The sequence below is a fragment of the Chlorella variabilis genome, assembly GCF_000147415.1.
Source record: "Chlorella variabilis unplaced genomic scaffold CHLNCscaffold_23, whole genome shotgun sequence".
Classification (NCBI taxonomy): Eukaryota; Viridiplantae; Chlorophyta; class Trebouxiophyceae; order Chlorellales; family Chlorellaceae; genus Chlorella; species Chlorella variabilis.
Window position 1 is genome coordinate 711509 of NW_005435065.1, and position 12555 is coordinate 724063.

At 65.4% G+C, this 12555-nt stretch overlaps 3 protein-coding genes across 3 annotated transcripts in view; 1 reads left to right on the forward strand and 2 right to left on the reverse strand.

Moving 5' to 3' along the window:
* The window catches only part of CHLNCDRAFT_139190 (hypothetical protein), a gene marked incomplete at both ends in the record, with an annotated part of 4391 nt that extends 1467 nt beyond the window's left edge, over positions 1-2924 (reverse strand). Inside the window, 7 exons of the mRNA XM_005844391.1 lie at positions 75-964; positions 1140-1278; positions 1514-1644; positions 1885-2001; positions 2214-2424; positions 2587-2690; positions 2885-2924. Of these exons, the coding sequence (XP_005844453.1) occupies positions 75-964; positions 1140-1278; positions 1514-1644; positions 1885-2001; positions 2214-2424; positions 2587-2690; positions 2885-2924 (1632 nt within the window). The remainder of the gene's footprint in view (positions 1-74; positions 965-1139; positions 1279-1513; positions 1645-1884; positions 2002-2213; positions 2425-2586; positions 2691-2884) is intronic.
* Positions 2925-3451: 527 nt separating this feature from the next.
* On the reverse strand, positions 3452-5722 carry CHLNCDRAFT_139191 (expressed protein; the record flags this gene model as incomplete). The annotated part of the gene is made up of 6 exons (XM_005844392.1): positions 3452-3603; positions 3800-3863; positions 4052-4220; positions 4550-4764; positions 4998-5182; positions 5314-5722. The coding sequence occupies 6 exons, from the start codon at positions 5720-5722 to the stop codon at positions 3452-3454; spliced, it is 1194 nt and encodes a 397-aa protein (XP_005844454.1).
* A 3609-nt stretch (positions 5723-9331) lies between these two features.
* CHLNCDRAFT_58956 (expressed protein) lies at positions 9332-12555 on the forward strand. The gene is made up of 8 exons (XM_005844307.1): positions 9332-9730; positions 10370-10555; positions 10664-10882; positions 11219-11298; positions 11448-11477; positions 11621-11642; positions 11745-12125; positions 12223-12555. Exons 2-8 carry the CDS (start codon positions 10390-10392, stop codon positions 12489-12491), a joined length of 1167 nt encoding a protein of 388 aa, XP_005844369.1. The 5' UTR covers positions 9332-9730; positions 10370-10389; the 3' UTR covers positions 12492-12555.

Here is a 12555-nt window from a genome sequence, read left to right on the forward strand (position 1 = left end):
ATCCTCGCCACCGCCAGGCCTTTCCCTCATCATCCTCCGCAGCCCCTGGCACAGCCCCTGGCGCAGCAGCCCACCTGGTCGCTCGCCGCCTGGCGCCGGGTGCGGATGAGCGGCCTGCCGCCGCCGCGGCGGGAGGAGGCCGGCGGGCGCCCGCGCCTCGAGCCGTACCCCGCCCTCGCCTCCTCCTCCTCATCGTCATCCTCGTCTTCCTCCTCCTCCTCCTCCTCCTCGTCTTGCTCCCACTCCTCCTCCTCATCGTCAGAATCTTGCTCCTCCTCCTCTTCCTCTTCCTCCTGCTCTTCATCGTCCTCTGCCTCGCCCTCCTCTTCATAAGCCCGCCGCCGCCGCTGCCGCCGCTGCCGCGGTGCAGGCTGCTCGGCCTCGGCCTCAGCTTCTGCCGCAGCTGCAGGGGCCTCCTCGCCTGTCTGCCCCTGCTGCGCCGCCTCCCCAAACTGGCTGGCCAGCTGCTGCAAGAAGAGGTGCTCGGAGGAGGGAAGCTGCCCATCACCCTCCACCTCTGCCGCCTCCTGCTGCTGCTGCTGCCCCTGCTGCTGCTCCTGCTGCTGCTCCTCTGCTGCTGGCTGCTCCGCCTGCGGGGCCTGCTGCTCGCCCGCCTGCTGCTGCGGCTCCTCAGCAGCAGGCGCCGCCTGCTGAGGTTCGGCAGGTGGCGGCTGCTCGGCAGGAGGCGCCTGCCGCTCCGGCGCTGCTGCCGCCGGCGCCTGCTGCTCCGGTGCCGCCGCCGGCGGCTCGCTGGGGGGCTGCAGAGGGGGAGCAGACTCCTCCTGGGTTGCCGCTTCCGCCTGCTGCTGCTGCTCGGCTGAGACCTGCTCCCCGGCTTGCTGCTCAGGCCCAGGGCCCTGCTGCTGCTCCTGCTGCTGCTGCTGCTGCTGCTGCCGCTTGGAGGGCGATCTGACTTCCTCCTCTCCCGCCGCCATCGACGCGCCGCCGCCGCCGCCGGTGTCGGCTGCAGCCCAGCCAAGCCCAGCCAAGGCAAGCAGCCACCACAGCGGCGTCACACACCAGAAGCTCAGGCGCAGCTATGAGATGAGCGGATGCAGGTGCAGAACGGCAGGACGCGCAGCAAGCAAGGCAATGCTGGTGCACCAGGCGCGCCCCACATCGCCAGACCCCTCCCTCACCCGCCGCGGTGGTCGTGGGGGCGGGGGTGGCGGCGGCGCCTGCTGGGGCGGCAGGGCGCGGCAGGTGCGGCCCCGGGTCCAGCGCTGCCTCCAGAGCGGCAAGGGAGTAGGGAGGCAGCTGCAGCAGCTCGCCAAACGCCTGCGAATGAGCACAGCGGCGGCGGCGAGCGGCGGCAGCACACGAGAAGGTGAGCTGGCGGGCGGCCATGGGCTGAGGAGGCTGCCAGCCAGCTGGGAAGGCCAGGCCAGGCACAAGGCGGCACAGCACGGCATACACGCGCGTGCACACACATACACACACCACATTACACCACACACTACACCACACCACAACACACCACACCCACAAAGCACACACACACACAGGACCCCACCTGCGTGAACTCCCACACCATCAGCAGGTCGGGCACAGCGGCCATGGGCAGGCGGAAGGCGCGCTGCGGCTCCGGCGGCGGCCCGCGCGCCGCGTCCGCCGCCGCCTCCGCCGCCGCCCGCACCGCGGCCTCTGCACAGCCGCAGGCGGAAGGCGAGGGCAGGGGCAGCGGCAGGCAAGCGGTCAGCCGGGGGCAGCCAAACCGCCGCGGAAAGGCCGGCACAGCCTGCCCGCCTGCTCACGGAATGCGCGCGGCTCGCGGCCCACACCCACGGCACAGCCCGCATGCCCGCACTGCCCCTGCTTTAATCTGAGTAATCTCAAGAGGCGAGGGCTGGTGTGAAGCCTGCAACCTCCCCTGCTTCCCCCCACCTGCGCGCCGCTGCTCCTCCTCCGCCGCCCGCCGCCGCCAGAGCTTCAGGCGCTGCCAGGCGCGCCGCCGCGACCTGCCCGCCTGCGCCTGCCCGATCTCCTCCTCGGCATCCCCGTCTGCACCCAGCAGGCGCAGCAGCAGCAGCAGCAGCAGCAGAGTAACAAGCAGGGAGGGCGCAGGATGCACAGGGGGCACCGGCCCGCAGCACAGCACCAGGTCGACAGCTGGGCACGACGGCCCCCGGGCAAAGTGTGGCGCCAGCACACCGCCAGGTCAGCGCCAGCACACCGCCAGGTCAGCGCCGGCACATTGCCAGCTGGCAGCCCACCTGACAGACCAAAGTCCTCGGGCATGTCTTCATCGCTCACCGCCTCCATCTCCACCTCCTGCCCCTGCCCCTGCCACTGCGCCGGCCAGCCAGAGCGGCCGCCGAGGGCCGCAAGGTCGGTCACAGAGGCGGCAGCAGATCCCGGCGCCGCCGCCGCGCGCGGCCCGGCAAACCGCACGCGGCCGCCGCCGCTGCCGCCTCCGCCGGAGGCCTGCATGGCAGCGCAGGGAGGGGCAGTCCAGATAGGGGCGCGTCCTCATGTGTTTCTCATCTGCTTCGGCGGTGCCAATGGGGCAGCAGCTGCCAAGGGATTGGATGCAGGCATCAGACACACAAACGCCTGGCTGAGGCTGCAGAGCGGGCAGCATCGCACCTTGGCCTTCTTCGCGCCCGGCGGCGGCGGCAGAGCCCCGTCGGCGGCAGCGCGCTTGCTGCTGCTGCGCCGCTGCCGCAGCCCCAGCCTGGGCTCGCTGGCATCTGCGCACACAGGCAGCATGCAGGGGTCGACGAGAGGGCTGCTGAGAGCAAGGTGGGCAAGAACGCAAGTTTCTGCGATCAATCGTGAGAGGGCGGGGGCTCCAAGGCGCGTGTCGCATGCCTTGTCTGATCGGCACCATCTGGGAAGCTTAAATCCGACAGCACGGCCGCGCCATCCACCCAGCGCCACATACCTTGCGGCTGGAGCGGGGCCGGGCCCTCGCCCTCCTCCATCTCGCTGCCCTGGATTCTTTGTGGGCTGCTTCAAACCGCGTGTGGCCCTGTGCCACCTGCTTCACTCCTCATCATTGAATTGAGCTGCCCCAACCCGCCTGACGAGTGTAGATGGAGCCCTGGCAGCTGCAGGGTTTGGAAAACGATCAGCGGATGTGCTGGAACGTAGCGCAAAACAAACTGCCACCCAGGCCACAGCGGGGCGGGAGCGCGCTGCCACATCCGCCAAGCTGGCAACTGTCCTTCGCTGTTCGCGCAAGTTGCAATGCCCGATGGCCTCCTAAACTGCCCCTGGCCTCCCAAATGCCCCCTTGGCAACTCATCTTCCCCGTCACGCTCTGCTCTCATTGCATACGCTCAGCTTGCACGCTCACAGTTCCACACACGGCAGCATCCGCAGCACACAACAGCTCAGCTCGCACTCGCTCGCTCGCTCTCAGCAGCCAGCGCCACCACACAGGTGGCGGCAGCCCACTCCACCTCGTGCTGCCACGCCGCTGGGCAGCGCAGCCCGCCCGGCGCCGCCGTCACGCGTCTGCCACCTCATCGGGCCCAAAGCGCAGGTCGTGCGCGTCGCTGAAGTAGTGGTGGCGCACCTTGCGGAAGCAGGCGGCGTGGGGGGCGTCGTAGTACTGCACAGGGTCGCAATACTGCTCCTTGGCCACAGAGTGGCCCGAGGCTGCGCCGGGCAGGCAGGCGGGGAGGCAGGCGGGGAGGCAGGGGCCGGCGGCAGGTAAGGTGGGCAGGCCGGGAGTGGTTGTGAGAGGGACGCACGGCGGCGAGGAGGCGCCAGCGGCGGCCATGCAGGCTGGGGGCAGCAGCACGGCGGCCCGGGCCTGGCATGGCGGCACAAGGCGCCCTGCCCGCCTGCCCACCTGCCTCCGACTCGTTGCAGCCCCGGCCGTTGACGTTTTCCAAGGTCCCCTCCAGCGGTCTAACCTGCACGCAAGAGAAAGGGTCCCGAAACGAGCAGCCAGCTTGTCTCTTTGCTTGTCTCTTTACGCTGGCCCTGGTTACCAGCTGCTCCACCGTTGGCCTGCCTCCTCCCCCTGCAACCACGCCACGACGCCCAACTCCACCAACCCACCGCCCCCAGCCGTGCACAACGTCGCGGCCGCGCAGCGCACCGGCGGCGCCCCCGCCTCGCGCCGCCGCTCGATCTCGGCCAGCACCAGCCGCAGGTCGTCGTCGATGCTTTCCACCCGGCCTATGAAGTCCACCGCCCAGCCGCCGCTCTCCGTGATGAGGCACTCGTACTGCGGCTGGATGTGCACGTACACAAAGTTGCGCCCCTTCCTGCAGGCAGGGCGGGAAGGAAGGAAGGGGGTCTGGGGCTGGGAACGAGCGGCTGGGCACGTGCACACACAAGGCTGAAACTTGCCACCTGCGGCCAGGCAGGGCAAGGAGCGGTGCGGGAAGGGCATCTGGAGCAGGGCACGCCGCGCTGCGCCCGCCCAGCAGGAGCGCCAGCAGCCCTGGCAGCAGCCAGTGGCGCGCAGGCGGGCACCAGACGGGTACCAGCGGCCTCGTGCCGCGCGACCGTACCGGCTACCTTGCAGCTGCACACGCATATCAACAACAGCCAGGCCCGCCTTCCCCCCCCCCAAAAACACCCACCCACTCACTTCTGGCACACGTCATCGCGCATGCACTCGTCGGCAAAGCCGGTGGGGTCTGCGCAGAAGCGGTCCCAGCTGTAGGCTCGGGCCACGTCGCCGCCCACCCCCAGCTGGCGCGCCATCATGCGGTACGACGACACCGCCCGCTGGTACGGGTTGCGCACAAAGGTGACCACAAAGTAGTCGCGCCAGAGGCCGCCCAGCTCCGCCACGCTGGCGGCCTGCGGGCGGCGGGCGCGCAGGCGTGCTGGTGCCCAACAGGCGCATGCGCATGCGCATGGGCAGGCAGGCACATGCGCGTGCCGGCCTGGCCACGTGGCCCTCCGCGCCGCCGCCCGCCAGCCACGCCACCGCCTGAGCTGGCGCCCGGCCTCTGGCTGCGCCCTGCGCCAGACCCCGCCACTCCCTGGCGGCGCCCTCCAGCGCCCCGCCCGCAGGCGTGCCGCCCTCGCACCTGCAGCAGCTCGAAGCTGAGCGCCTGTTGCGCGGGTTCGCTGGCGTTGGCGGCGCGGCAGCCCCCAAAGTGGCAGAACAGGGAGCTGGAGGCGGTCTTGGCGTGGCGCAGGTAGATGACCTTGTACAGGTGGTTGACGTACACCTGGCACCCGGTGTAGATGGGGAGCGGCGGGGGCAGCCTGCCTGCGGGGCACAGCCGTGTGTTTTCGGTGGGCGCGCGCCAAGAGCCGGCTTCATCAGGGAGCCACGGCAATGCACTCGCTGGCGTGGGGCGGGTCCCGTGGTGAGCGGGCCACCTGCCTCCCTCCCCTCACCCTCTGCCAACGCCGCCTGCCGCTCCGCCATCCACCCCTCCAGCCGGTCCTGGCGGAAGGCCTTGTGGTCTGGGTGCCAGTTGCGCAGGTCGGCGATGCCGTCCTTGTGCACATAGCCATACACGCCAGAGGAGGAGGCCACCGCGGCCGCCGCCGCCGCCGCCGAGCCCACGCCCTCCAGCCACTCCTCCTGCGCCCGCCGCCCCAGCCTGCCGCTGCCGCGATGCCCTGCTGGGGCGCTGGGCGCGTGCAGCGGGCGCCAGCCAAGGCTGAGCACGGCGCAGGCCACCAGGCCCAGCAGGAGGACATTAGAGTTGCGGCGCACAAAGGAGCGACCGATGGCCGCCTTGCCTGGCGGTCTGCCCACCGCTGAGACCGTGCTGTAGCTGCCGCGACGCGCAACCACCATCCCGCCGCAACCAAACTTCAAATGAAGCCGATGGCCCGGCTTGGGGGTGCTGGATATCGAGCGAGGGACGCAGGCAAAACAAAAGATGGCACCGGGGCTGCAATGCGCAGCCACAGCTGCGACCTAAAATACCACCTGCGGCGTACACTGCTGGCGCGTGGCCGCCGAGGGAGCTGGCCCCGCTGCCATGCATTCATGCCTTTTTGAATGGAACACTGTCGTGCACACTTGCCAGCCAACCAATTGGGCCATTGCTATATTGCAACTTTACCTCGCCCAGAGTGAGGCTTCCACCAAGGTCGGCCGCCAACGACAGTGCTCGCTGCCCCGTCAACGCTTCAGCGCAGGTGGCGCAAGCTTGTAGGCGACAAGCTTGTGCTTGCGGGCTTGCCGGCAACTGCATCCTGCGTCGGCAGTCAAACATCAATGTTTGCCCGTGGCGGGCCACATGCCAAGCGCTGGCGGTGCCGGGCAGGGCCAAGGGAAGGCAGATGATGATTGCTCACGCACTTCCATATTCCACTGCCACGCAGTCGAATTCGCCACGCTTGTCCACAGCTGCAAAGCAGTACCGAGTGCAGTACACTTAAGATGCGCTCCACTAGCTCGTTCAGGACAGCACCCGCCAGTGCAATGTTCTCCCAGACGCAGACGTCAGCAGCGGCCTGGCCAGCCCGCCACATGCCCTGGGCTCCACCGCTCCTGGGCTCGCCCGAGTGGCCTTTCGCTGCGCGCTTCAACCTCACTGTAGCGCAAACGGGCGCAATGGCCGACGCCATCTGGACGGTAGGCTCCGCCTGCGTCCTCCGCCGCGCCGCGCCCCTGCCTCGCTCCGCCGCCGCTGTCGCTGGGCGCTGCTGGGCGACCCGCTGGACACAACATCCCACCATGTCATGCTGCAGGTGTTTGTGCTGGGTGTGTGGGTGCGCATGCCCGCTGTGTTCCAGGCCACCCGCGCGCTGGGCACCTGCCTGCTGCTGCGCAACCTGGCAAACGTGCTGTGGCGGCGGCGGCTGGCTCGCCTGTCGCGCCCCTCGCACCTGGTGGGCCTGACGCGGTGGCGCGAGCCGATGATGACGGGAACGCTCACCCTGCTGACCCTGTTCCTGGGCTACCAGGGCTGCGGCGCCAGCCTCGAGTTCCTCAACATTGATCGCTCGGGGACGGTCTTTGCTGCCGCACTCTTTGCCGCACACCCGCTAGCAGCCGTGGCGCGCCACGCCATCGTGCTGATGGTCGCATCACATGTGGGCGCCCACCTGCTGGCCTGGGCAGCCTGGCAGGCACGCCTCCCGTGAGTTCCATTTGCAGCTGAGGCAGGCTGGGGCACCGGGCACGCTGGCATATTCTTCATCACTTGGGCCCATCTGTTACTCTGCCCTGCTCCCCCTGTTCAACCTGTGCGATGCTGCCCTTTTGTATGCTGCAGGTGGGCCACAGGGCTTGGCGTGGCGGCGGTGATCGTCAGTGCAGCCCACAACCCACTCATGTGCACAGCAGCGGAGCTGGCGTCGCCAGAGGCGGAGCAGCTCACATCCATTTTTTACCGAGCGCTGGATCTGCTAAGCTGGGCGGTGCCGCCGCTCACCGGGCATGGCCTGGTCGGGCTGCGGACCACGCCTGCGGCAGACCAGTGCACCGCCGTGCTGCTGTTCACGCAGCTCAGCCTGGGCTTTGTGCTGCCGCTGCTGTATCAGGCAACGCAAGAGGTGGCGCGCTTTGCGCAGCACCAGAGCCAGAGGCGGCAGTGCGGGCTGCCGCCGGAGCGCGGCTGGCAGCAGAGGCTGTACGGCACCATTGCGGCGGTGGTGCGCCCGGACGAGGCGTACCCACTGCTGGTGCCTGCCGTGGCCATCTGGCTGCTGTCTGCCCTTCTGTGGGAGGTGACGCTGCTGCTGGCGCCAACCATCCCCACCATTGCGCCCTACTTTGTTTGACCCATGGCCTTGATCGACAAGGGCGGGCCCGTGTGGCAGGCTCCTTTGAAAGCTCATGTGCGGACTTGTAAGCATGCAGCTGTGGATTGGCTGGGCAGCCTCTTGGTTTCGCACCACCAGCGTCATGTATGATACGGTTATTGGCTGAAGGGGAGCGTAGAGCAACAGAACATCCACCGGCAGCGATGGGGGCAGGAGCGCCGATGCGTCCTGCGGGCAGATGTGCCGGTAAAGAAGAAGCAAGCGCACACAATCACATTCGCCTGCAAACGCATGGCCACATTCTCCACAGTACTTCGGAAGGGCTACCGCCCGCCCGCCGCCTGCTGTAGCCGCCGCCGCCGCCGCCGCCGCTAGTTCACGGGGCTCCCCCGCAGGGCCAAAAGTCAATCTTGTGGCATAAACAGGCCATGCCATCGCCTCGACCGGGATTTCAACCCCTGTAGACTCTTCGGTACAGTCTGCTCTTCGGTACAGTCTATCCCTGCGGCAGCTGCCGCGCATGCGCGACCCGCGCCATCTGCCGGCGATTTTGGGCATCCACTGATTTAGTTAAAATCAAAGATCATTCTTGGAATTGAAGGGGCAGCCCCAAAACGGAGGTGAAAAGTACGGTGGTGAACCCAACTTCTTCCAGTCGGCCGCCTTCGCAGCCCATTTCCCCTGATATATACTGCCGGCCGGTGGCTGGAGACGGGAGTGGCAGCCGACAAGGCTCCAAGGTCCTAGCCACATCGACATCGACATCCTCGGTACAGTTTGCACAACAAGCCTCCCTGCGGCCTTCCTGGATCTGGTGAGTCCCATGCATGTATGTTTAAGCCCTCCCTGCGGAGGGCCGGCAGTGGGCCTCATGAAGGGGGCCCGCCGGTGGCGGTGCCGCCGGCGGCGCGGCGAGCACGCTGTAAGCGGAAGCTGTGGTGTTTTTGGTGTTTGGGGGGTTGTCTCTCACCTCACACTTGTGTTTTTATGTCCATATCGTTTGGGGGCCACAATTCGAAAACATCTCCTTGAGGAGGGCACCGTATGGCCTCCATCAGCATTACGCTGTCCAGCATGGGGCGCCAGCCAGCGGCCAGCTTCAAGCAGTGCGACCTGGGTGGCTGCTCACCCACGCTGCCCTGCTGGTGGTGGGCTGCGGCAGACATGTGCAGAGATATGAGCCCCTCTCAAGGTGCGTGTGGGGGCCAGCAGCACTTCTCCCAATGCATGCGAGTGCTTTGCAACGGCAGGCAGCAGCTGGTGTGATGAGCTGCATCTCCTGCCAGCCCTCTGCTGCCCCCCTGATGACATTGCGGAGCCTGGCAGGCCTGTGCCAGCTGAAATCAAGAGGGCTGCGGGCAGGCGCCACGGCTGGCCGCCGGTGGATCCAGCGTGTCATGCCAATAGGGCGCTGCCCTCCAGGCCCACCTGTGAACCTGCACCCCCTGCGCCTTGCAGACAGTCGCTGCCAGGTGGCGTTGGAGGCACGGGGCCACGCTTCGAGCAGCTGCTGGCCACCTCTACTTGCCTTGCTGCGCGCTTCAGGCAACAGCACTCCAGGTGAATGTGCTTCCCCATCTAACCACTTGGCCCACCACCATAATGTTCTCGCTGCCTCCCAGCTGTGCATGCTGTGCATACCCGTCTGATTTCTTTCCATTCCCTCGTGGGGAGTGATGCTGTGCTTGTCGCCACATGTGGGAGGCTGCCTGGCCTGCCAGGGGTTGCAGCAGCCTCGCGAACAGCATGGCACTGCCTGTGGCGTGGCACCCTGCCCCTGGGGCGCATGCTTTTAGTGCACACGCTGTGCTGCACTGCTGCACACAGCTTCCTCATCCCCAGGCGCTCACCTGCTCTCCGTTGTCACACACACCTGCCCACTCATCCTGCAGGCGCAAGTACACGGTCGGCATAATGGCATAAGCAACCGCTTCGTGGCTGCTGAGATATTGAGAGCGGTGGCAGCCAACCCGCCGCCCGCTCCTCAGAGCACCCACTGCCCGCGCGCTCTGCGCCCACCCTCCTCCTGCTTCGGCTAGCAGCTTCGCCTGCTGGACATCAACATACCAGCTTCTGCGACCACTTCAAGGCGAGGAGCCGCAGGTCAGGGCAGCTATGCACCATGCACGGTAACTGGCCAGCAGGCAGCGCAGCGCCCCTTGGCAGCATGCTGCTGCATTGGAGTTGATACCGTGCCCTGAGCCTGCTGGGAAGCGGCCTGCACAGCTGTTGAGCAGCACAGCCATGCGAGGGTGGTAGGTGGCACATGCAGCATTAAATCTGTGGTGCAGAATGTGTGTGTGCGAGCCGTGGGGGACCGCCAGCTGTTCCCCCTTCCGCTGCTGAGATAGTGTGCATATGTGCCTGGTCCATGCAGGCTGACCCTGGCAGCGTGCTGCTCGGGCGGACATAGCAACGGCAGCTGCTGTGTGCAGCAGGGCGAAAAAGGCCCTGTCTTCCTGCCTTTGAATGTTTCCCCTTGCACCCCATCTCAAACCCCCAAACTTCTCCCTTCCCTCTCCCCTCCTTTTCCCCTCTGTGTTTTCCCTCTTCTTTCCCCCTTCTCTCGTTTCTCATCTCCCTGGGTTTGATGGCAGCCCCCTGGGATGCCGTCAAACCGGCGGGGTGATCTGGCGCCTGCACACGGCAGCCGCCACAGCGCCTGCTCCCTCCAGCCGCTCCATGACGGCATCCACACACTTACACCCCACTGCCACTGCCCTTTCAGGTGCTGCTTTGGGCAAGGCCATGCGGAGGCCAGGCCCCAGCATCGTGCTGGTCTTGGCGACCGCCCTGCTGCGCTGCGTGATGTGTGTTGTGACCAGCTCCTCCCAGTCCGGCCTGCTGGTCATCAGCAGGACAGGCAGCAAAGTTACCATCCTGGCTGCCGACGTGCAGCTCGCGAGCGATCTCTGTAAGTGAAGGCGGGCCCACATGCGCTCTCACCGCTGCACTGCTACCATACTGCCACCATTGTCACCTCACCGCGCATTTTGCCTGCCTCCCAACTGAACAACTGCAGCCGCCCCTCTGGTGAACAACACTGTACGACTGTCCAACGCTGACGACATCGAGGTGTATGCCGACACCGTGACCCTCCTTGGCAGCCTGGACCTCGCCGGCAAGCAGAGCGGCAGCGGGGCCGGTCTGCCTGGTCGTTCCATCAAGATTGTTGCGCGCAGGCTGGTGTGCGGCCAGGCTCCAGGAAAAGCGCAGGCACGCTGCGTAGTCGACACATCAGGTGGGGGTGGATCACCTGCAGACAAGAGCGTACCGTCCTTCAATCACATCTTTGTGCTTGCCTCGCATGTGCTTCTCACAAAGAAAGCAATCACCACCAAGCCACGGCTGTTTTGCCTGCTTGCCAATGGGCTTCGGTGCAGGGGGAGACGGTATCTCTCGCTCGGATCCCGCGATTCCAGGCATAGCTGGCACTTCGGTGTCCACAGAATGGGGCGACAGAAATAGTGAAGTAGGCACTCGGCGAGGCCTTGATGGGGCTGCAGGTGAGAGAAACATACCGCAACAGCAGCCAGCCTCCCAGGCATAACGCGCTGGCTTGTTGCACTTCCCACAGGCATTGATGGCGTGAATGGCGGCAATGCTGGCCACATCGAAATTCAGTCAAGCACCCTGGAAGGCGATTTTTTGTTCGAAGTGAGTGCCTACTGGTGGGCCTGCACTCGTCTGACTGGCTGGTGTGCCCCACCGGCCTGACGCCCCACCGGCCAGTCAGGCCCTGTTTAGCTTTCCTCCTCTGGCCACAGCCCCTTTGCTCACACTCTGACCAAGCTGTCTGGATGCAGGCGGAGGGAGGCGAGGGTGGGAAGGGCCAGGCAAGTCTCTCGTGCTCACCAGCTATGTGCCAGGCTCATCATCCGCATCATCTCTGCTGCAGCACTGTGTGTAACATAACGTGTATTGGGGATTTGGTGATTCATCGACGTCTAGCTGAAAGCATTTCCTTGTGCCACTGCAGATTGGTGGCAATGGAGGGCAAGGTAAGCTATTTGTATGAAACACCCATTGTTGGCTGCTGTTGCTCGGTGTGCTGCTGCACCGTAGGAGCGCTTGTTTGCTATGGCCACCTCCATGAAATGCAGGTGGAAATGGCTGGGATGCGCCCAATGTGATCTGCTCACGACCAGGTAGCATCCCCACCTTCACGGTACTTTCACAGGAGTTTACCTCCTGGGATGGCAGGTACTTCAATGCTGTTCAGGGGTGGCTGGACATGGAATTCTGGATTACAAATGGTAGCAGAGAAATCAGAAGAACACTCTACTGTTGGAACATACGACACATTACGTCATTGACGCAACACTCCAATTGCTTGGGCGGTGCACAATTTGATCCATACCTGCTCGCTTATCAGGGGAGGACCTGCTCGCAATGTTGCGCTCCCTCTTTTGTTCCCAACGTGGCATACCTTCACGCCCAAGATGGCACAGCTGGGGGCAATGGCGGCAACGGAGGCGCAAATGGTGAGCCACAGGAAAAGAAATTGTTGCTGGGATGTGTTGGGCACACAATATGAAGCCCAATATGCATTCCCCGACTAATGCCGGATTTTGGATGCAGGAAAGAATGGAATGCTTGCTTGTGTGGGCTTAAAGTCTGGTAAAGCAAGAACTAGCTTGCAACATAGACTCCCCGCCGAAACGGGACGGGAACCGGGCGAAAGCAGAGAAAGCAATAAAACAGGGGTGGAGCAAGGCGACATGCAACGCAAGCAGCTGACAGGGCACGCATCGAAACGTGTGTATGACTGGCAAAGTGGCATGGCGCATTGGGGAGAAACGCAACGGTACGGGAGCATGGGCTGGCCAAACGGCAGTGCGGAACGCTAGGTCACTAGAAAAGCAGGGAAAGGCGCACTATGTATGCAATGAGGGCAGCCCCGGCTCGGGGCCG

Coding starts and splice junctions, on each gene's coding strand:
- CHLNCDRAFT_58956 (XM_005844307.1), top strand. CDS start 10,390: ATGCGGAGGCCAGGCCCCAGCATCGTGCTGGTCTTGGCGACCGCCCTG. Junction 11,478..11,620: donor GCGAGGGTGGGAAGGGCCAG/GCAAGTCTCTCG, acceptor GTGCCACTGCAG/ATTGGTGGCAATGGAGGGCA. Junction 11,643..11,744: donor TGGTGGCAATGGAGGGCAAG/GTAAGCTATTTG, acceptor CATGAAATGCAG/GTGGAAATGGCTGGGATGCG.